The sequence below is a fragment of the Solanum pennellii genome, chromosome 4 (assembly GCF_001406875.1).
Source record: "Solanum pennellii chromosome 4, SPENNV200".
In the NCBI taxonomy this organism is placed as follows: domain Eukaryota; kingdom Viridiplantae; phylum Streptophyta; class Magnoliopsida; order Solanales; family Solanaceae; genus Solanum; species Solanum pennellii.
This window is the reverse complement of record NC_028640.1, coordinates 13214645-13237665: the sequence shown is the minus strand read 5'-3', so window position 1 is coordinate 13237665 and position 23021 is coordinate 13214645. Positions and strand designations below refer to the sequence as shown.

General features: G+C 36.0%; 1 protein-coding gene across 4 annotated transcripts; it reads left to right on the top strand.

The window, feature by feature from the left end:
• Nucleotides 1-3699: 3699 nt before the first annotated feature.
• LOC107018206 (actin-related protein 3-like) lies at nucleotides 3700-21792 on the top strand. 4 transcript variants are annotated; one of them, XM_015218625.2, is made up of 9 exons: nucleotides 3704-4089; nucleotides 4172-4634; nucleotides 15690-15836; nucleotides 18271-18363; nucleotides 19510-19629; nucleotides 20389-20499; nucleotides 20651-20776; nucleotides 20876-20974; nucleotides 21126-21792. In XM_015218625.2, the coding sequence occupies exons 1-9, from the start codon at nucleotides 4040-4042 to the stop codon at nucleotides 21204-21206; spliced, it is 1290 nt and encodes a 429-aa protein (XP_015074111.1). In that variant the 5' UTR covers nucleotides 3704-4039; the 3' UTR covers nucleotides 21207-21792. The 4 variants fall into 4 exon arrangements, 2 of the variants coding, with proteins under 2 accessions (XP_027772269.1, XP_015074111.1); XR_003577883.1 differs by lacking the exon at nucleotides 21126-21792 and having other exon boundaries at nucleotides 3700-4089; nucleotides 20646-20776; nucleotides 20847-20973; XR_001456598.2 differs by lacking the exon at nucleotides 21126-21792 and having other exon boundaries at nucleotides 3701-4089; nucleotides 20646-20776.
• Nucleotides 21793-23021: the final 1229 nt, after the last annotated feature.

The window sequence follows — 23021 nt, the reverse complement described above, 5'->3', positions numbered from 1 at the left end:
CCAGATTATTAAGTATTACTAAAGACTTAAAGGATATGCAATGTATATGAATTGTCTATAGTAAATTGCAAACATTGAAATAGTAATTAGAATAAAAACTCAAGGAAATCTTGTAAAAACTTGTAAACTTAGAATCCTTTATCTGCATTTCATTTTGGACGAAACTCGACTCCTTCAACAATGAGTCCACCTTTATAAATACGATTCATTTCAAACAATTTCGCTTCAATTGGACCGTCAGTGCCTTTCTTGCTATGAAAATATCCCAATTTTACTTTCATCCATAAATCTCCTCTCATTTTTGGGATATCCCAACTTTCTAACAATCTTGGAAGGTGCACAATGTTGGCCTCATTTTTAGTATAAGTTTCACTCTCATAATTAACAAACCTAATACTTGATTTTGCGGATTCAAGTCTATAATCACACCTATTTATCAACTTGAACACCAAATAAGCAACATATTCTGTCTTTGGTGACAACATTTTTGTGCCTGTTATTCTACAAATATCCACTGGATGCCCAACGATAAAATATGCCACTTCAGAGAATCTGCAAAATCATTGCAAGAAAAATTTGTAAGGAAAATTTATATTTAAATAAAAGTTAAGAGATTTAGAGTTTTAGCTCTTTAGTAGGTGTACCAGATGCAAATGTAAAAATATAAAATTAAAAGATTGAGTCTTACATGATATTATTCAATTAACTTTTTATAGCATTTTTTTATTTGTACCATCAAAACATTGACAAGAACCAGACACCATGTATGTGTCATATAAAGACCATTAATGGTAGGGGTAGTTAAGAGATTCCTATTAAATGCATATCCATTCAATGGAATGAAGCACCTTTTCTAAACTAAAGATGCATATTAACCATATGTGTTGTGTGATAATTGACCCTCATTAATCATATCATATGATATTATCTTACTATACAATGGAAAACCCTTTTCGCTCCTCCTAGCCTTATCCCCCTCTAGGGGTATTTAAGTGATAGGTTCTATAGGAACTGGACGATCCTATTTGGTCAAATACTTAGCGACAAAATCCTATGTTCCTTTCATTACGGTAATGCTGATCAAGTTCCTAGATAACAAGTCTAAAGGTTTTTTCTTGATGAGATCGATATTGATGATAGTGATGATATTGATGATAGTGACAATCTTGATGCTAGTGAAGATATCGATCGTGACCTTGATACGGAGCTGGAACTGCTAACTAGGATGCATGGGCTAACTGTGGATATAATGCCAGAAATAAACCGATTTTATATCACCCTTCAATTCGAATTAGCAAAAGCGATGTCTCCTTGCATAATATGAATTTCAAACATTCATGATCTGGATGTGAATGAGTCGAATGACTTATCCCTTGGTCTATTAGTGAACCATGGGATTGTGAAATATGTTCTACTAGAAATATTCTTGCTTCGACTCATATTCCCCAAAAAGTGGACCCCGCTCTAATAGATCCAAATAAATCAAATACGTGCATTAAGATACGAAGGCTTCTTATTCCACAACAACGAAAGCACTTTTTCACTCTTTCATATACTAGGGGATTTCACTTGGAAAAGAAAATAATCCATACTAACGGATTCGGGTCCATAACCATGGGTTCCAATGCAAGAGATCTTGTAGCACTTACCAATGAGGTCCTATCAATTAGTATTACAAGTCTTGGATAAGAATCTACAACGCACTAGAACGCCCTTGTTGACGATCCTTTACTCCGACACCATCTAGGGTTCCTCAAACAATGTGATATCTCACACCGGGTAAATCCTTAATCCTTCCCCCTCTTACTAAGACTACAGAATGATCTTGTGAATTATGGCCAATACCGGGGTATATAAGTAGTGATTTCAAATACAGAGGTTAATCGTACTCTAGCAACTTTGCGTAAGGCAGAGTTTGGTTTTTTTGGGGTGATAGTGGAAAAGTTGACAGATAAGTCACCCTTACTGCCACTCTACAGAACCGTACATGAGATTTTCACCTCATACGGATCCTTGTTCAGTTATTTTGAATTCATTGGATCCTTTTTCGCGTTCGAGAATCCATCCCTTCTTCCACTCTGCCCCGAAGAGTAACTTGGACCAATTTAGTCACGTTTTCATGTTCAAATTGAACACTGTCCATTTTTTATTATTCTCAAAGGATAAGATTATTCTCTATACCAAACATAAGCGGATCCAATCACAATCTTATATATAAGAAGAACAAAAGATCTTTCGTGATCAATCCCTTTGATCATATAACCCAATTGAGACATTGTGAATAGGCTAAACCTCTCTTAATGTCTTTTTGAGCAAGAACTAAAGTATCTCATAATAATATTGTTATTATTCCTATAATCAAGATCAAATACATTATGTAAGGTATAACTCAAAAAATAGGAAGAAGCTGAGCTACAAGAAAAATTTTCGTGGCTACCATAGTAGCAGCATGTATAAGAGCCGAAATAGGAGTAGACCCCTCCATGGCATCAGGTACCCATACATGAAGGGGAAATTGGGCAGATTTAGCAACTGTATTGGCAAATAAGAGAACAGTGCATAACGTAACAAATAAAAAATTGAGCTCATTATTATAAATCAAGTTATTGAATATTTCGAATAAATCTCTAAATTTGAAACTCCCCATTATCTAATAAAAACCTAAAATTCCTAATAATAAACCAAAATCCCCTACACGATTAGTTACAAACGCTTTTTGACAAGCATTTGCCGCAACAGGTCGTGTAAACCAAAATCCTATTAATAGATAGGAACCAGCCAACCAATTTCCAAAAAAAATAAATTTGTATCAAATTCGAACTAGTAACTAACCCCAACATGGAAGTACTGAAAAAACTCATATAAGCAAAAATCTCAAATAGCCTTGATCATGAGCCATATAATTATCACTATAAATAAGAACCATAATTCCAACAGTAGTGATTAATATTGACATAATAGAGGTAAGTGGGTCGATCAAGTATCCAAAGTCTAAAGAAAAATCATTATTAATGATCCAAGACCATGCATATTGATAAACAGAACTGCTATTTATTTGCTGAATAGACAGGTAGATTGAAAAAATCATGACTATGCTTAACAATAAAACACTCTGAAAAGCCCACATACGGCGAAACCTTTTTGTTGCCGTTGGAAAAAGAATAAGTCCCGCTCCTATTAACATAGGCACTGGAAGTGGAATGAAAGGTATGATCCACGCATATTCATATATATGTTCCATAAAAAAGGTTTTGAATTCTTAATTAATTGTTTCCGATCCACCGGATCTTACCTCTTTTGAAAGGAGTCAATAAAAAGTAAAAATATGGACTAACTTGAACTAATTTAAAACTTGCATAGAATTTTTTATTCTTACCTATTCTGAGTATTTGTTAAATACTTTAACTATTCAAATCATGAAGTTACGATTGGTCAAATGATATAAATAGGATTAATTATTAGTCTCCTTTGAAATAAGCTTATTTTTTATCCAAGTTTACCGAGTGAATCGAACGGGGATTGATGTTTTTCATTTTCTGAAGTTAAACGTGGTTCTTATCTTTAAACCTTTTGAGGTATTAGTCGTAATTAAGCAAAGTATAATTATAAATTCCTAATAAGGCTGTCGTTTACTGATTCTGAAATTTCTGTGTCCAATAATGATTTGATATTTGAGAAATCAGACCCGAACATTGTTGTTAAAAGTTGCTAATTACAATAGCCACCTGGCACGGAGGTAAAGCCGAATGAACAATCGAGAAATACTAGGAAATATTTTGTCTTGATTGCTAAGAAAGGAATCCCAAATTGAAGAAGAGGAGGATGAATTCGAAACTGTTTGTTTGCCTTATTCAATGAAATGGAAATGGATGAATTGAATTTGAACCCTTCGACGAACGTTACTTCCGTCGTCCTCACCTTTCTCCTACCTTATACGTCGTCGTTTTCATCTCCTTTCTTCCTCCTACGACCATGATTATACCCTTTAAACCTCTCTTTGGATCTCATCCGCAGATCCTCTCTTTCTTCTTCAATCCTTATGGACCCTTCTACCTCTCGCCCTGCTGTAGTCATTGACAATGGAACCGGGTATTCATTCTACATCACCCTTTCATTCAATTCTTCTACCAAATTACGTTTTTTTATTCCAAAATTTTCTCTTATTTTGCAGGTATACAAAAATTGGTTTTGCTGGAAATGTGGAGCCATGTTTCATACTACCTACAGTTGTTGCAGCTAACGAATCATTTGTTAATCAGCCTCGAGCTTTAACTAAGAACAGCAACTGGTTAGCCCAGCACAGTGCAGGGGTTATGGCCGATCTCGATTTCTTTATTGGGGATGAGGCTTTGACCAGATCTAAATCTAGTAGCAATTACAATCTTACCTATCCTATTCAACATGGACAAGTTGATAACTGGGATTCAATGGAGCGCTTCTGGCAGCAGTGTATATTCAATTACCTGCGTTGTGACCCTGAGGATCACTATTTTCTCTTGACTGAAAGCCCTATGACTGCACCAGAGAACAGAGAATATACTGGTGAAATTATGTTTGAGACTTTCAATGTTCCGGGACTTTATATAGCTGTCCAGCCGGTTCTTGCTTTGGCAGCTGGCTACACAGCATCCAAGGTTGGTACTCGTATCTTAACAACTTTGTTGCCTGTTGTTTTCTGGAGGGGCTCGGATTTTTTCTGGTATTGATATTCTTGTGATCTAATTGGTCTGTAAAATTAACTTAACCTTGTTCAACATACCTTTTGCTTCACAAGTAGCTTTCTTGACTAGAATATTATCAGAAAGTTAATTGTGTAATAGGCTATATCCTGGATTTTTTTCAGAAGTCCGGTATTGCTTTAATTTCTCACATTATTCTGACTAACTTCAATCATGTATTTTATTCATAAAATGATTAAGACTGAACAAATTGATGTGCTTAGTGGAAAGCTTGTTATGTTTCTGAGATTCAGATTGTTGCCTAAGTAATGAGAGTATAAACTCTGAAAAAGGGTGCCTGTCTCTTGTACAATTGCTAATTTAGGATGGTGCTAATAAAATTAGAACAAACATTGGCAGCATGATTCCATGGCCTTTATTTGGAACAATTTCCGTAAAGTGATGTATTGATGTTAGAGTCCTAGGGTCAGGTCTCTGAAGTGTGTATGTAACCTACTTACTTATAAAGGTAATTTACCTTGAAATATGCTACTAATGGTGTTATTTTTTGGTGGGGGTGGGAGCAGGGGTTGTTTTCCTCGATAAAACTTGCTTTCATTTAATTTAAACTATCCAATTGTTAAATGGTAGCACCTTATCACCTTTGGTGAGACTAGAAGAAAGGAACTTTGAAAAATAAGTTGATATGCTATTTTAGGGAATATTGTTATGTTAGCCAATTTTGGGGAAAACAAACAACCAGGGTCCGTAGGAGGCAAAAGTTGATTACTGGAAAAGCTTTAGAGGAAGAAAATACAATAGAGGGATTGAGTGGAAATAGTTTCTGGTCAAGGGAGGAGAAGAAGAAGGAAAAAAAGTAGCTATATGAGGATATGTGACTGTTTTAATGATATTTGGCTGGAGCTTTGAACTGTCTTTTGGAGTGGAATTCTTTTTTTGGGGGAGGCGGGGGGAGGGGGGATTCTTGAGATATCATGCCATTTTTTTTTTATTAGTAGCAACCAAAAAGGAGTATAAGTTGCACCAAAGGGTGTGGCGTAGTTGTCAATGAAGTGGGTTGACAACCATGATTTCTCAGGTTCAAATCCCAACAAAGACAACAAACACTAGTGATTTCTTTCGATATGTTCTAGCCTTAGTGGATAGAGCTACAAGCTATCTGTTGCTGGGTGAGAGGTGACAGGTATCCCCAGAATTAGTTGAGCTGCACACAAGCTGACCTGGACACCACATTTATTAAAAAGAAAAAAAAAGGAAAATAAGTCAAATCATACTTTAAGAATATTAATCAAGACTAGGGGTGTACATAGGTCGGTTCAGTTTGATTTTTTATTTAAAAAATCTAAACCAATTATGTCGGTTTATCAAATCTAAAAACAAAATCAAACCATATAAGTCAATTTTTTCGGTTTCGGTTTTAGTCGTTCTTTGGGTTTTTTCGGTTTTTCAGCTTTTTCGTTTTTTTACAACTATACCGCATTTGAAAAAGCGATGCACATTTTTTCACTCACGTGTGTGATAAACAAAAAGTGTTAAGTGAATAGAAATTTTCTAAAAGACTGTCAAATTCACATGAGTACAAAATATATATTTTTGAAATATCAACGTTCATTATGGTAAACTAATAAGATTAAAGGATAGATGCAAGCTGAATACAAAAAAAATTTACAAAGTAAATTTTTCACTTCGAATTTGAAAAACTATAACAATATAATTATAACTTCGTATCTTAAAACACAATAAAATATTTACAATTTTTACAAGTCTAAACTTGAAATAAAATAGATAAAACATTGAAAACCATAAACTAACTTAAAATATGTAACAAAGTAGATTATAATAATATTTTTTAGTTATAAATAAAATAAAATTATATGTATATATATATATATATACAATTACAAAATTTTACGAGCCCAAATTTGAAATAAGATATATAAAATTGAAAACTATAAACTAACTAAAAATTATATCAACAAAGCAGATTATATGTAAATAATTTTATTTATAAATAAAATAAAGTTTATATATGTATAAATAAAGAGACACACATTGAGAACTATAAACTAACTAAAAATATATTAGCAAAATACATTATAAATAATATTTTTTAGCTATAAACAAAATAAATTATATATATGTATATATACAAAATTTTACAAATCCAAATTTGAAATAAAATATGTAAAATTGAAAATCATAAACTAAATAAAAATATATCACCAAAGTAGATTATATGTAAATAATGTATTTTATCTACAAATAAAATAAATTATGTATATATATGTGTGTCGGTTTGGTTTGATTCTTTTTTTTCTAATACCAAACCAAACCAAGAGTGGTCGTTTTTTTTTTCAATCGCCAAACCATCAAACCAAACCACAAGTAGTTTTTTTTTTCGGTTTGATTTGGTTCGTCGGTTTGGTTTGACTTAATGATTCGGTCTGTACACCCCTAGTCAAGACAAAAGGATTATTAGTCAAACAACCAACCAAAAGGATTATTAGTAAAGTCAAACAAGCAACCATAAGTATTACTACTCAAATTCCAGGCCCAAGACCAAAAATATAAGATTACATCAATTAGGTTCTTATTAAGTTATAAAGTTGATAGGGAGATAAGTCTTCTAAGAATTGACTTTTAACCTTTTCTTCGTTGGCCTCTTTGGACTTTGCCGGGTCTACTTCTTTTGTGTCTTCTATTTGAAAGAAACGCACCAATCAAGTCCAACGAGCCCAAGAAGAATGAATTTTGGCCAAGATCAAGATGACTTAATTCATGACCAACTCGATCATTTTAATGAGTCTAATTGATGTAAACTTTCGTTTAGTCTGGAACTAATTTTTATGTAGTAACTCAAATCCAAGGCTGTGAAGGGTACCTACAGAGCTACCACCTAATAGGCATGTGAAAAAATAATGTGGCATCTGATGAGCCTCTGACATGGCCAGCGCCTAGAACACTGCCCGTCACAAGATTGAATATTTTTTTCAAGAGGCTATTGGACTCACTTTAATAAGTTAGGTGGATAAACGGTCGCCGAAAAGTTTCCCCATTATAATCTTATACTTTTTCAACTAGTTTCTATCATAGTTATGAACAAATACTGCATACAAAGAGAGCTTCTCGCTGTGTTATAGATGATTGGTTTTTTTTACGCAAATCCTTTAGTCTTATATAAACCTTGTTGCGGGAAGTCTCCCTTTCACTCAATCGAACTACAGATTTATCTAAGGTAGAGAGAAAATATTCCACAATTATGTCATTTTATAACTCCAAATCAACTTAGCAAGATTGATAAATGAATCCTTGAAGGCCACCATCAAAGTAATCACTGTATGAAACATAAAAAAGTTAAGAGGTTAGATGTGACGCCCTCTAGGGTTGATTTGACTTGCATTCGAAATGCCTTAAGCCATGTACCGAGCAACCAACCATTTTGTATCCCGTAACTATATTTAAACACATAAGGGGATACGGTTATCGTTGTACCACCAATCACATGCACTGGGATTTCTTGCGGTCCCGTACCATCATGAATTATGCATTTAAAATGTGATGCTTAATTATTCAAGAAAATAATGTCTCTACGGTCTCATCATAAGTGAACTTGTCTTGTAAAGGGATCAAACATTGATTTTATACTCATGACATTCACTGATACACGTCTCCCATGGTGTGCCCATTGAGCCTTTACATGGCCAAAAGGACAAATAAACGCTGAGACGCAGCCATGATATGCAAACGATTGAAGTGAAATGCTGACCACACCAAATAAAATACGAAGTAAAGCAAATAAGGCCAAACAGTTTGTCGAGTCAGCTGCCTGTGCAGTGTGCATATGCCTTATACCTTTTTCCAAAGTGTGTAATCTTCAGGGAATGCAACAAATTTACAAACAAATTTGAGCCTTGAAAACCAGAATCAAAGTAAATTCCAGAGAAATTTGTCAGCTAAGCTAGCATTCTGGAGGCTGAGTTAATAAATGGGCGGATCTAAATGCTCCCAGGCACCTGTCCCGAGGTAACTCTCTCCCCTACTTCCTGGGGGGAGGTCTCTCTTTCCGGCACTCTATCGCCGGAAATTTCATTTCCATTCCTTCCCTTTCATTACCTTTCTTAACTATTACCTTACGTGATTGTTTTCCGAGATTCAGATCCTTCTTTCAGACTTCGCAATGGGTGACAACAGGATTTATTTCATGCGTGTTTTAAGTCTTTCGACATTACTAAATGGAGCACTGGCAGCTCTGTGTGGTTCAAATGGGTTAAGAGGAGTAGAAAGATGATGAGGAGATTTTCCATGAGCAACAAAACCATGGAATGGATCTGCTTCACTCTCAGAGAAGCTTCCAGCGATCAGAAGAAAACTATCAGAAGATGGAAAACTGCAGAAAGAGAGGCGGAGCATTTCTGTACTGGAAACATAATGAACATGAAAGATTTATTAGTATCATTTCCATCAAAAACGGTCAACCCAGAATTGGCCATCAATGCGGGATGGCACGATATAACATTTAAAATTGAAAGGTTCATTAAATGCTCTAAAAGAATGGAAGTGCCGAGACCTCCTAGAATAACCACAACCAACTACTCTTATGCAAAAACAGTTAAGGATAGTAAATGGCAATCAAAGACTATAAAGGAGGCAGGATTATGAACAATGCTAGCATTATTGAAGTCCTCACACAATCTGAAGACCAAGAGAATGGGCTTCTAAAAAGATGCCTAGTAGGTCATCCGGAAGGACCGAAGGACAGATGAAGGAAAAGCAAACTTTGCCTGAGATAACAGATGGTCGTCAACACTCTGGAAAAAGGCATTTGGAGTTATCTGTGAAATGTATAGAGGTATGTTTCTATTCGAGTTCCCTAACATAAACATGGAAGAGCAAACCCTCCAAGGAGCAGTGGGACTGGAAGAATCACAGATTCAATCTAGAATGGTGGAATCCAATGGTGGGTTGTCTCCCCAATACTACTCTGAAGATGGAAACATGTATCAGAATTGTTGGAATCCCCCTTCATCTCTGGTCGGAGAGAGTATTTCAAGAAATCAGAAACTTCTGTGGAGGTTGGGTGGCCACATAAGAGGAAACAAAACTAAGAAATCATATGAAGTGAGCAAGGATTCTAGTTGCAAATGACGGAAGAAACATTCCCAAAGAAGTTTCAATCTCCAGAAATGTAGTGCCGGAGAAGATAGAGCACATGGAGAAGATGGAGCACATAAATACCTAGTACATGCCACTACACAGCAGTCTGAAGGTGGTAAAGGCTGTGGTAAAGTTAGTAGTAAAGCCTGTGGAAAAGCACAATCCATCAGCTTAGGGATATTGCATCAGAGGAACAAGTGGATGCAGCTGTAAAAGCAAGAGAGGGAGTAGCTTTGGGCCATCAACAACCCAATAGAAAGAGGAAACTTTACAAGAATGGGCCTGACTTCTCAAGTCAAGTCATTGTTAATGACGTAACTTGTAAGAGCCCAATACTACTTAACAGTGGTAATTTTCCAGAACTCCCAGAGCTGCAATAGAAACTGGAAGAACAACCACACAGAACTTGAATCAAATTGCCCAAGCGGAGGAGGAGATAGTAAACATGGTCGGGGAATCAATTATCGAATCTTAACGCCAATTAATAGAGATACATGATAATGAACTAAGGGGGGAGATTCCAGAAAAAGAAGATAATGGTTCGATCACTCTCATGAAGAACTGGGAGACTGAGAAACGAGAGCCGCTACAAATTCTACAGCAAGAAGAAAAAAGGAATAAGGAGAGGGAGACTTCAAACTGGGTACAACAAAACTTGATCAAACTGGTAAAGTTTTGGAAGTTGATTTCCAGGGACATGAAGAGGAGGCCTTGGAGTTATTACTTCAAGTAGAGAGTTCAAGACAAGCCAGTAGAATGGAGCAGAAGGCTGTATGCGAGAAAACAAGATGCAGAGGTTTTCAACAGTTAAAAAGTCTTGTAAGCTTTGATTTGAAATTTAAAAATAGTGGAAATGGGGAGAAACTTGCTCATTAGTGATAGATGAAGTTTAAATTGGCTTCATGGAATCTAAGGGGACTGAATAATAAGGGATAAGAGAAGATTAGTTAAAAGTGTTATGGGGGGTGGAATGCAGACATCATTTATTTGCAAGAAACTAAGTTAGAGGGAGATGTGATAGAGGAGGTTAGGCAAATTTGGGAGGGAGATGTGATAGAGGAGGTTAGGCAAATTTGGGAGGGAGATGGGTTAAATATGCGTGTTTGGAAGCGAGTGGGACTAGAGGGGGAATTCTAATGTTGTGGGACAGTAGAGTGTGGAAAAGGAATATTTTGAGACTGACATCTACACTATAACTTGCAAATTTGAAGCTCAACATTAAAATATCAGTTGTCACATTACAGGGGTTTATGCCCCCTACTCTTATGTAGAGAGAAGGCTCATCTGGGAGGAAATAGGGGCTATAAGGGGTTTGATAGAAGGGTCTTGGGCTGTGTGTGGAGATTTCAATGTGGTGAGGTTTATCTAGAGAAGAGAAACTATTTGAGAAGAACAAAAGACATGAGAGAATTTTCAGATTTCATAGAAGATTTGAAGTTGCTTCATATTCAACTAGAGGATGGCTAGTATGCTTGGTTAAAAGAAGACAATCAAGACATTGCCTCCAGAATTGGTAGGATTCTGATATCAAAAGAGTGGGATGAAAGCTTCAAAAACATCAAACATATAACTTTACAAAAGCTCGAATCAGACCACGCTCCTATTGTATTGATGGGGAGTGTGGAACCAAAACAAAAATTATCTCAAGTTTGAAAACTGGTGGTTAGACACGAAGGGTTCACAAATAGAATCAAAGAATGATGGGACACTTTCAGCTTCTTTAGGAGACCGAATATCATACTTGCTTCAATACTTAAGGCATTAAAAGAAAAGCTTAAGACTTGGAGCAGGAGTGATCAAGCAAACCTGGGAGCTAAAATGATGAACTTACTCAAAGAGCTCGCTTTTTTTGATGAAGTTAGTAAGGGTAGAGCATTAACGGCGAATGAGGTAACGAAGAAGAATTCTAGATTACTGGAGTCTGAGCAATTGCTCAAATATGAAGAAATTTCATGGAGACAAAAATCAAGAACACTATGGTTAAAAGAGGGGGACAAGAACACCAAGTTCTTCCCCAGAATGGCCAATGCACACAAGAGGTACAACAACATTGATGAACTAGTATCCAAGGAGAACTAAACCAAGATCCTGCAAGAATCGAAGGAGCGATAGTAGATTTCTACAAGAAGCTATATATTGAGACTACTAATTGGAGACCTGCCTATATTGATGCTAATTGGCCCGAGTTAACAGGGGAAGAAAAGGAGAATCTGCAAAGGAACTTTGTGGAGAGTGAAGTCCTAAATGTCAGAAAATGTGTGCAATTGATAAAGCACCCAGGCCTGATGGCAGCATGGGTTTTTTCTTAAAATGTTGGGAGGCGGTAAAGGAGGACATCATGAAAGCTTTCCAAAACTTCTATGAGCAGAAAGTGTTTGAAAGAAGTTTGAATGCACCACTTATTACTCTCATCCCAAAGAAAAAGAGTGCTAAGGAATTGAGAGATTTCAGACCCATCAGCTTAATATACATCTACAAGTTTTTTGCTTAAGTTCTGACATAGAGAATGAAAGGGGTAATGGCTTAACTTGTGGATTCTCGACAAATAGCTTTTATCCAAGGAAGACAACTCATGGATGAAGTGTTGATAGCTAATGAGGTAGTAGATTTCAGACAAAAGTAAAGAAGCCAGGAATACTTTGTAAGCTAGATATGGAGAAAGCCTATGACCATGTTAATTAGGAATATCTTTTGACCACAATGGGGAGATTGGGATTTGGGATGAAGTCGATTCAACGGATCAACCATTGTACCACCACTGTGAGATTCTCAGTACTTATGAATGGATCCCCTATCGATTTCTTTAGTGCAGAGAGGGGACTGAGGCAAGGAGACCTTTGTTTCCTTTCCTTTTCCTACTTGCTATGGAAGGGCCGAACAATATGATCAAATCAGTTAAACTGAGGGGATGACTCAGAGGTTTTGAGGTCAGCAGACCTGAAGTAGATAATGTGGAAATTACCCATCTACAATGTGCGGATGACACGTTGATATTATGTGATGGTGAAGAAGGCCTACTCATGATGTTAGGGTGATCCTAGTATTGTTTGAAGGGTTCTCTGGTCTACACATCAATTGGAGGAAAAACCACCTCTATCCAATTAATGAAGTACACAACATGGAAGCTTTAAATGTTTTTTTGGGTGGGGACTTGGAGCACTGCCTACATCATATCTTGGGATGCCTTTAGGGGCCAATCTCAGTCATAAGAAATCTGGAACAATATGGTTGAGAAATGTGAAATGAAGTGAGCAAGATGGAAATCACAATATCTCTCCAGGGGTGGCAGGTTGACCTTGATTAATTCTGTTCTTGATTAACTACCGACCTATATGATGCCAATATCCCTAATTCCAAAAAGTGTAATCACTAGGTTGGATAAAATCAGAATAAAAAATTTTTTGGCAAGGAAACCGGGAGAGGAGAGGCTACAATTTGGTTAAATGGGATGTTGTGATAGTGAGAAAGAAGCAGAGGTCTTGAAATAAGGAATTTGATGAATCAAAGCAAAGCTCTTATGATGAAATGGTTGTGGAAGTTCAATAATGAAGAGCAGTCCTACTGGAAGGAAGTCATTAAGGCAAAATATGAAGAAGATAATAACTGGATGACACATCCAAAGAAGGGACTACACCATATGGGGTTAGTGTATGGAGATCCATTAGATCTCTTCGCTCTGAGTTTAAGGCTAACACAGATCAAAGTGAGAAATGGAGAAAACTAAATTTTGAAAAGATGCTTGGCCTGATGCAGGTAGGCTAGAGGTCTTGTATCCTGATATATATTCTCTAATATCTCACCAACAGAAGACCATATTAGATCATTGGACTCCTCAAGGGGGAAGTTCATCTTCAGAGGACAATTAAATGATTGGGAGATTCATTGGGTAGCAGATTTTTTCAACACCATTGGGCAATTTAACGAATCGGAAGGAGGTCAAGACATTTTGTGGTGGAAAGGCAATCAAAGGGTAGCTTTAAGGTGGATTGTGCATACAACTGCTTGAACCACACCAATCAGCCTCAGAGTCACTGGCCATGGAGAGGAATCTGAATGTCTAAAATTCTACTCAAAGTGGCATGTTTCGTCTGGTTGTTAGCCAATGAGGCTGTACTGACTCAAGACAACTTAAAGAGTAGGGAGATAACATTATGTTCTTGATGTTTCTTTTGTGGGGAAAATGCCGAGACTGTTAACCATCTCTCTCTACAGTGTAAGATCACTGACCAACTATGGAGGTTATTCTTGAATCTTAAGGGTATGTCATGGACCATGCCTACCAAGATCACAGAAGCAATCCAGAGTTGGGAGGAAGTAGGAAAGCAACCCAAGTATAGAGATAGATGGAGAATTTTCCTAGTTAGTGTATGGTGGGCAATATGGAAGGAAAGAAACTCTAGAGCTTTTGATAGTGTAGAGAACAATATGCAAAAAGTCAAATTAAATTGTCTTATGCTACTATGTTTTTGGTGTAATCAATTATACTCAAATGATACCATCTCCATAATTGATGTACTTCAGTTTCAAAAAAAAAGAAATTGATGAACTAGACTCAATTTAGTAAAAGATAGTAGGATTTGAAGTGCATGTTGTAAATACTGACCGTGCATGTTGTAAATACTGACCAATACAATTTTGGTATTGATTTTTGAAAAATAGACAAGGTTACCAATTTCAAAAAAATAAAGCTAGCATTCTGATTGTAAGGGCACCATTAATCATCAATAACCTCATACTGAAAGAGTCATTCTGGTTTAAGTTCATCTACTCCTTGTATGCACTCCCGAGTATGTCAAAGAGAATAGCTTTTATGTCTTTTGCCAATGACATGAACTGGTAGCTTTGTCATGTCAAAGAAAATAATGACCAAGGAGTCTATTCCAACCCCCTTTTTCTTGAAGCTGGTTACTTTGAGTCTCTTCCAACCTAATATCTTCATTCTTTTCTTTTCTAGTGGAAAATGGGAAGATGAACATTGAGCTATTCAGGGAGTAGTTATCAAAGGCGCGCTTTAAGCGCGCTTAAGACCTATAGCAAGGCACGAAATGTGTTGAGCGCTTCCCTCGCTTTATGTGCGCTTCAATATCCTCATCAAGGTTCTAAGACAAACTTTTCCTTGCCAATGAGCCTCTTATGAAGAAGTGACACTAAACAATTGATATTTCACTTTATAATAAAAAAAAGGAGAAGGCCCTAAAATGCCCCTCAACTATTTGAATAGGTGCAAAACTACCCTCAAAGGTGGATCAAGGGTATTTTAGGGCCGAAAGGTGGATGAGGGGTAATTTTGTACCAATTCAAATACTTGAGGGGCACTTTAGGCCCTTGTCTGTAAAAAAAATTCAATTTCATTGGTCATAGATTTGTCATTCTATTTTTAGTTATTGGTTTTATTTGTATTTCTTTCTCCTTTTGCGCCTTTTTTCATTTAAGCCCACGTTTTATTTGTGCTTTGCGCTTAAAGCCCCCACAGACCTTGGAGCTATTTGCCTTTAATAACACTAATGTGTTGCATGTCAACCTCCTTTAGTATGTTCTTTTTTTTTTTTTTAAATCAATAACTCTGTATTATATCAGGGATCAAAACAGTACTTGGGTAGTACTAAAACAATATTTAATAGAGCTCTAGTGTCTTTCTTCTTTAGCTATAAAGAACCTAGAACATCTATGATAGACACAGTATCATTAGATTAAATCAGTAACTTCATATGTTTGTTAGTTGCTTGAAATAATATCCTGTGTATTGGTTCTCTTTTATGATCATAGGTTTCTTGCATACCATTTTTCCAGAAACTGAACTTAATTGTGGTCTAACAATTTGGCATATCTTGTAATTGTGATAAATTATTTCTTTAGTGTGAGATGACTGGAGTTGTAGTGGATATTGGAGATGGTGCTACCCATGTTGTACCTGTTGCTGAGGGTTATGTTATTGGGAGCAGCATTAAGTCAATTCCTGTTTCTGGGAAAGATGTCACCCTCTTCGTTCAACAACTTATGAAGGTATATAGTTCTTGTTTCTCAATGACTTCAGTACAACACTTCGAAAAATGGTTGAGTAGACTCTGCATGTTCTCTATTTTCCCTTGACTGTTACTGATCTATCGGGGTCGAATGAATAACATAGGATTGTGATATCCTGAATTTTGTGTCTCAATGTAATTGGTGTTCTAAATCCCATGGAGTTCCAGCTGTCCTGGAGATGAAAATTAAGACGTAGAATAGATTGTATGTATAACCTTTAGCGCACAAGCCTCTAGTTTAAATGAGTATGCTAATAGTAACGATGCCTAGTTTCAATCATTTCATTTCTTTATCTTTTGAATGAAAGCAACAGGCGCAAGGGTTGTTTTGTGCTAGTTTATTAATTTCTTTTTGCACTTCTTAAAGAGTTTTTGTTTTTGTTCGCAAAGTAATTTCTTTTAGTAATGTTTGTATAGGGATGTAATTGCCTATTCAAAAATTTCGTTTTTACGTTTATATTTTTCTCATTTTTGTTCAACAGAATTTGATTGAATTGTATAAAACCCATGTTGGTAGATAATCGTATATTTATTTATGTACTAAAATTCATGTAAGTCGACCTGGATTAGCCCAAAATGGATTGAATTGGTTGAATGTACACCCTAATTCGATGTCCATCACTACGTGTATATTAAAGACAGTGGCACCCGCAACCTTCAAATCTTAGATCCGTTGTGAAATTCTTTACTTGGAAAATCGAGTTGATGAATTATTAATCTTTATCACAATCATTATCCAACACTGTTATTTTTGTGTTATTTTTTTTTTTGGAAAAGGGTCAAAAATGCCCTTAGAGTGTACAAAATTGAACAAAAATGCTCTCCTTTAATAACTTGGTCCAAAAATGCCCCCTTAATTGTTTGACCCACAATGCCCCTATTGTTACTTTTTTATCTGATATCCCTGAAGGTACCTCCCTATTGTTATTTAATTGGGTCAAAATGCCCTTTTCTTGATAAATATTTTTTCTTTTCTTTTAAACACATTCTTTTCCTTGTAAAAATATGAATTTTAAAGAACCCTTTCCTTGTTTCTTTTCTTTAAAAATCTCTTTAACTAATAAAAGTGGGAAGTAATTTTTTATTCTTAATATCGTTTATCAATTAATTAGCTAAATCTCATGTACTTTTAACCTAAAATATAGATCATATGTATAAGATCATAGTAACCCATCATCATTTTTCATTTAGATAACGATAAAAATCTTTTTTCTTATAAGATAAAAAATATTTTTTTTTTAATATTCTTCTGATTGAAGGATTATAGGGATTTGCTAATGCCATAAAATAAGAAAATTTATTTTATCACAAAATATCTATATAATATCATTGATGGAGTTATTGTTGACCCTTTTTTAGTTTCAACTTTTAAACCAAGAAAGATATTAGCAAATGTTTATCCTACTTCAATTTGAAAAACATTAAGGAAAATTCTTTTCCCTAGTTTATTTGGAAAAATAATTTTATTATATCTAAATGAAAATTAATGATGGGTTATACCATGATATATTTTATGGATTGTTGTTTAGAAAATTTTTCCTGGAGAGTAAATAAGATTGATAATTAATGATTGGTCCTCCTATGACTTGTCGAAGTTTTATTCTCCAGTGCTCGGATCATAGTTTCTTGAATTAAGAAGTACCGCTTAACTACTTTATTTATAATATCAACGTCTTTTACCTTATGTTAACCCAGTTATAACAGATGTCCTAAACCTGTGGGAAATATAAAACTACCATTGCTCAGTAAGGGTAGCCACAACTAGGGGTGGGTGTTCGGTATTTTCAAAGTTCGGTTTAGGTACCCGTATAATAATTGGGTAATAACGTGTTGAAGGAAAAAATATTATGATAGGGTGCAGTATTGCAATTATCTCTTAACCCAAAATTGGAGAAGACGATTGTTGAAATTGAGATTTCTACAGAGCACGTGATGATTTCTCAAAAAGAGTTGGTCATGTTCCTACATACAATTACATTGCTGACTAGCATGTAAAAAACTTAAAACTAACAAATAGAGCACCTGCTTGAACCAGCGAAACAGATAACTGAAACCAAGAAATAGAATTACAAATTGGTAGTACTGAATACCGGCTGCCTGCAACCGGGTACGAAAACTGACCATCAAAATTTTGAAATTTCTCCCAAAGATTGTACTGGTTACCGAGTCTCCGGATGCCGAAATTCCTGGTTTGGCTCGATAATACCAAAATTCCCGGTTAGGCTTGGTAATTTTCAATTTTCGGTGATTTATGCTTACCGGACTGCCGAAATTCCTGGTTAGGCTCGATAATACTGAAATTCCCGGTTAGGCTCTATAGTTTTGCGGTTTCTGGTGATTGAGTTTCTTAGATGGTCTCTCATTGTTTGGTCAAGGTCAAAAGATAACCACTTATTTTGATTATTCAAATGCAGGAAAGGGGAGAACATGTTCCAGCAGAAGATTCCTTTGAAATAGCACGAAAAGTGAAGGAAATGCATTGCTACACTTGTTCTGACATTGTGAAGGTATTATCTATTTGTACGAGACTATACAAAAGGAGTAAAAAGCAGTGTTGTGAAAAGCGCGCTTCAAAGCGAGGCGACCCTTGTGCGCTTTTTTATCTTGAGGCGAGGCGATCTGAAAAAAGCTCTCGCTTCAGATGAAGAAGCGAGAAGTGACCCTAAGGCAAAAGCCCAATAAAGCGCGCTTTTTATAAAAAAAGCGACAATTAGGGTTTTTTTTTAAAAAAATTAGGTTTTTTTTTTAAAAAAATCTTAAATATAACCTTCTCTCTCCTCACGACTCTTTCCCTTCTTTCTCTCCTCGCGACTCTTCTTTCACAATACTTCTTTCCCTTCTTTCTCTCCTGACGATCTCGACTGAGGCTGTCTCTCTCTTCAACCTCGACCGCGACTGCAGGTAACTTTTTGTTCATCTCTTTTTTAGCTAATGTTTATTAGTTCATCTCTATGAGTTTCTTTTCTCCTGAAATATACAATCTTCGCCTGTGCTTCATCTCTTCATCTCTCTGAGTTTCGACTACTCTAGTTTTTTCTACTTCTTCTCTTCTTTTCTTCATCTCTGCTGCCTGCTCTGTTTCTAATTACTGACTGCTGCCTCCTCTTCTTTTTTTTCAATTCTTTTGCATTTATTTATTTATTTTGTGATCAGTCTAGCAGCCTTGTTGAAGAATAGGAGTTTGAATCTTTGTGATTTAATTATGTTTTTAATTTTTTGCTTTATATGTTATGACTTATGAGTATTTTTGCCTATGTAATTTCTTTCAATCTAAGACTATATTACCTCTATTTAGTTATTTAATATTTTTTTATTTTTATACTAAATGTCGCTTTTTTTTAAAAAAGCGCGCGCTTCGCTTCACGCTTCTCGCTTCTGTGAAGCAAGCCCTCGTCGCTTTTTTCCGCTTCTCGCTTCCCAAAACACTGGTAAAAAGAAAAAAGTTGAAAGAGTAGATTAAGCTGGCCCCACACCATGATCATCAAGAAAAAAGTTTGAAGTTCTTTCTGATAATCCATCCAATTCCTCTTGTTCTTCCATCCAGTTCTCAAACTCATGCCATGATTTAAACTCAGAATCCTTGTTTGCATCTGAGGCTGGTGGTTACAACTGATTTTTGCTTCTAATAGGTCCTTATTGTCAAATGATTTCAGGAGTTCAATAAGCATGATAAAGAGCCAGGAAAGTACATCAAGCACTGGAGAGGTACAAAACCAAAGACAGGAGCACCTTATTCATGTGATGTTGGCTATGAGCGATTTCTTGGTCCTGAGGTCTGGTTTATCCTCTAGCTTCAAGTTTCTCAATCTCTTTAGCTATATAGTTTTGATCTCAATGTGCTTGTTAGTTGTTAGTTGTTAGCCTACAAGATGGGTCAAAGAAAATGGAGTACCTTGCGTATAGAAATTTCAATGTCAGTCCTTTTCCTTATATCACTATTTGGGATTCTCCTCTTAATCTATATTTTTCCTCATAATACCTCGTAAGTTTTCCACATAATGTCTCATAATATAGACAATAACTCTATTTTTAGAAATTTGAATGATTTTAGCCTAATGTTTGCACAGCATCTGTACCTGGATTCGTACTCCCAAATCTTAAATTTTAGATCATGATGGATCGAACCTCTAGATCTGCACCTGTGTTGGGTACCCGCACCCGAATCCAAGCAATTTAGGTTTCAGCCAAATCTCTCGAATTGTTCAGACAAGTTAGCTCAAACCCTATGTTTTTTTTTGCACGGAGTAGCTTTTTTTCTTTACTCTAGCTCAGTGAAAATATCCAAGTTAATTGAAGAAATTAAGATAGTATCCATGCTCATTTGACGAGGGGAAGCCTCTTGACTTGGCTTACTGGTCTGGTGCTCGACTCACGCTGAATGATAATCTGGCGACCACTATGGATGTGGCTCTATGGTAGAAATTAAAAGAAAAGCTTTGGACCTTAATCAACAGAGTTAGATTGAAGTAGGATTTTTTATGGTGGCTTCAGATGCTTTATTCATAAGTTGTCTTGATGAATTGTGTTCACAGGTCTTCTTCAGTCCTGAGATTTATAATAGTGATTTTACGAGCCCTTTGCCTGAGGTGATTGACAAATGTATTCAGTCTGCACCAATAGACACAAGAAGAGCTTTATATAAGGTAATTTAGTTGCTGAATTCCATAGAACTGTTCATGAGTGATTCAGTTCTTGATCAACAAAAAGGTTCCCTGTATCTTGAATTAACTCAAGTTATGTGTGGACCCACTTTTCTATGTGAGTGTGATATGTTGTGCACTTGTTGAAGTTCAGAATATTGTTTTATCTGGAGGGTCAACCATGTTCAAAGATTTCCATAGAAGATTGCAGCGAGATCTCAAGAAGATAGTGGATGACCGCATTCTTGCATCAGATGCTCGGTTAGGTGGAAATGTCAAAGTAAGTGTTTTCGCCTTCCGTTTTTCACTTGAATTTTAGCAGATGAATAAATGGTCTCCAATATATCAAGGATGATTGACTACTGGAATTCAACCTCAGGCACAACCAGTTGAAGTGAATGTGGTCAGCAATCCTATCCAGAGATGTGCAGTTTGGTTTGGAGGTTCTGTACTGGCTTCAACTCCTGAATTTTTTGCGGTATGTTAATCCTTCTAGTTTCTATTTTATCTGATTGTAGTTAATTACTGCAAAATGAAGTTCGTTGCATTTACTGGTTTATGCATTCGATCAAATAGGGGAATTTTAAAATCTCATTTTGATGATCAATTTGGATATTTTTTTATGTTAGGCTTGCCATACGAAGGCAGAATACGAGGAATGTGGAGCTAGCATATGCCGGACAAATCCCGTATTTAAGGGAATGTATTGATACTGAACAGATCCAAACTGATGATTGTAAAAGCATTTATTGTCAAGATGTGCACATCCTAACAACCCAATCCATCCGTCCTTGGTGTCAGCTTCAAGCTGAAATCCTACATCCGCAGGTGGCTTCAGTTATGTCAGCCGATCAGAGGCAGTGTAGGATGGACCTGTAACGAAGGGGGTTCTTGTACTTTTCTCCATTAGCAGCGCATGACTTCTGGCCTTGTTGGAAAAGTAGGCTTTCATCTTCCATTTTGCATTTGGCTGATCAGTTAGAGGACATTTTCTGAGCTGAATGTTATGTTCTGCATGTTCAGCTCAGTTTAGGGATTTACCAGTTTATTTTAGTAAGAGGGCAGGAATTTAAGTTTCAAACGAATTCAGGTAGGTTTCTTCTAATTGTTATCGAATGACTATTATTGCTCTATGTCAAAGATTCATGTAGAAGCTTCTTTTCTCTGTAGACGCACTCTCAATGTTGAAGTTATACCTGTATATTTGGTTCACTACTGAACCTTCATTCCTTTTCTAGGAGTAGTACTGTCTCCAAGTTATTTTGTCTGGTGCAATTTAATCTGCATTTGCGCTTTCTAACTTGTTTGTTGTGATTTTCTCTTAGCTTTGGGTGTCTTGATGAAAATAATTTCAGCTTGGGTTTCCGTAAGCAGCTAAAAGAAAATTGCTTTGTTAGTTGTTATTGCAGAGGCCTGTTTCTTCTCACTCACTTTTCTTTGTTGATGCATTTGCGTACTTGTTTATTCTTTAGACAATGTGAACGAATGGATAGAAGAAGCATCACTTCATCTCCCTCTTTAGCAGACACATCAAGAAATATTGTATATCTTGGCAATGCGAAAGTAACTTTCTGACCACATTAGGAGGATATTCTGAACCATCTCGTCTGATCTCAAGTCTACTCAAGATCAGAGGCTTCACTTCTTGCAGAGGATGAAAATACATCTAGCAATGGTATTTGAGGAGGTAGCTAGATATGAAGAGGCGGCTTATAATTACAATGGCTGAGAAGCGGAGACAAAAACAAAATATTTTCATACTAGAAGTAGAAAGGGGTCCATCATTGAACATGAAATTATGAAGTCTACCATACAAATGATCTATCACAACTTGTTAAGCAATCTGCAAGTTGGAAGCATGACTTCAATATATAGGAGGCTCCAGAAATTAGCAACGAGTAACACGAGTTGGGACAGAGGAAATTTGAGGAACAAGGCTCAACACTTGGCAGGACCAGACGTGATTTTGCAATGAGATTTTAAATGGGCACTAGGCATTATTAACATTTTCACCAAGTGTGAAAAAATGCTTCAATTGCCCTCATTCCAAAGAAGATTGAAGCAATTGACAACATTATAGTCCTATAAGCTTTATGAACGAGGTCTATAAATTAATTATATGATGGTTCCTCATAATAGGTAGACATATTATGGTCTATGGATGTTGCATTCATTGCCAGTGAATGTGTTGATTCTAGATTGAAAGGGGAGGACCCAGGCATTATGTGTAGGGCATAAAAGAAACATAAGATCGTGTCAATTTGATTATATGCTCAACATCCTCAAGCAAATGAGATTTAGTGAGAGATGGTTGAAATAGATTGATCTATGTATCAAAATTGTCAAGTTTCGTATACGGACTTGTTATTTTCTTACTTCTAGAAATGAGAGTCTTAAACATGGAGATTCTCTTTCTCTATCCCTATTTATTTTCATTCAAAGATTCAACATGATAAGGATTGCTATAAATAACAGACACACAGACACAAAAATATATTATTTGTTTTATAAAAAGAAAAGATTTA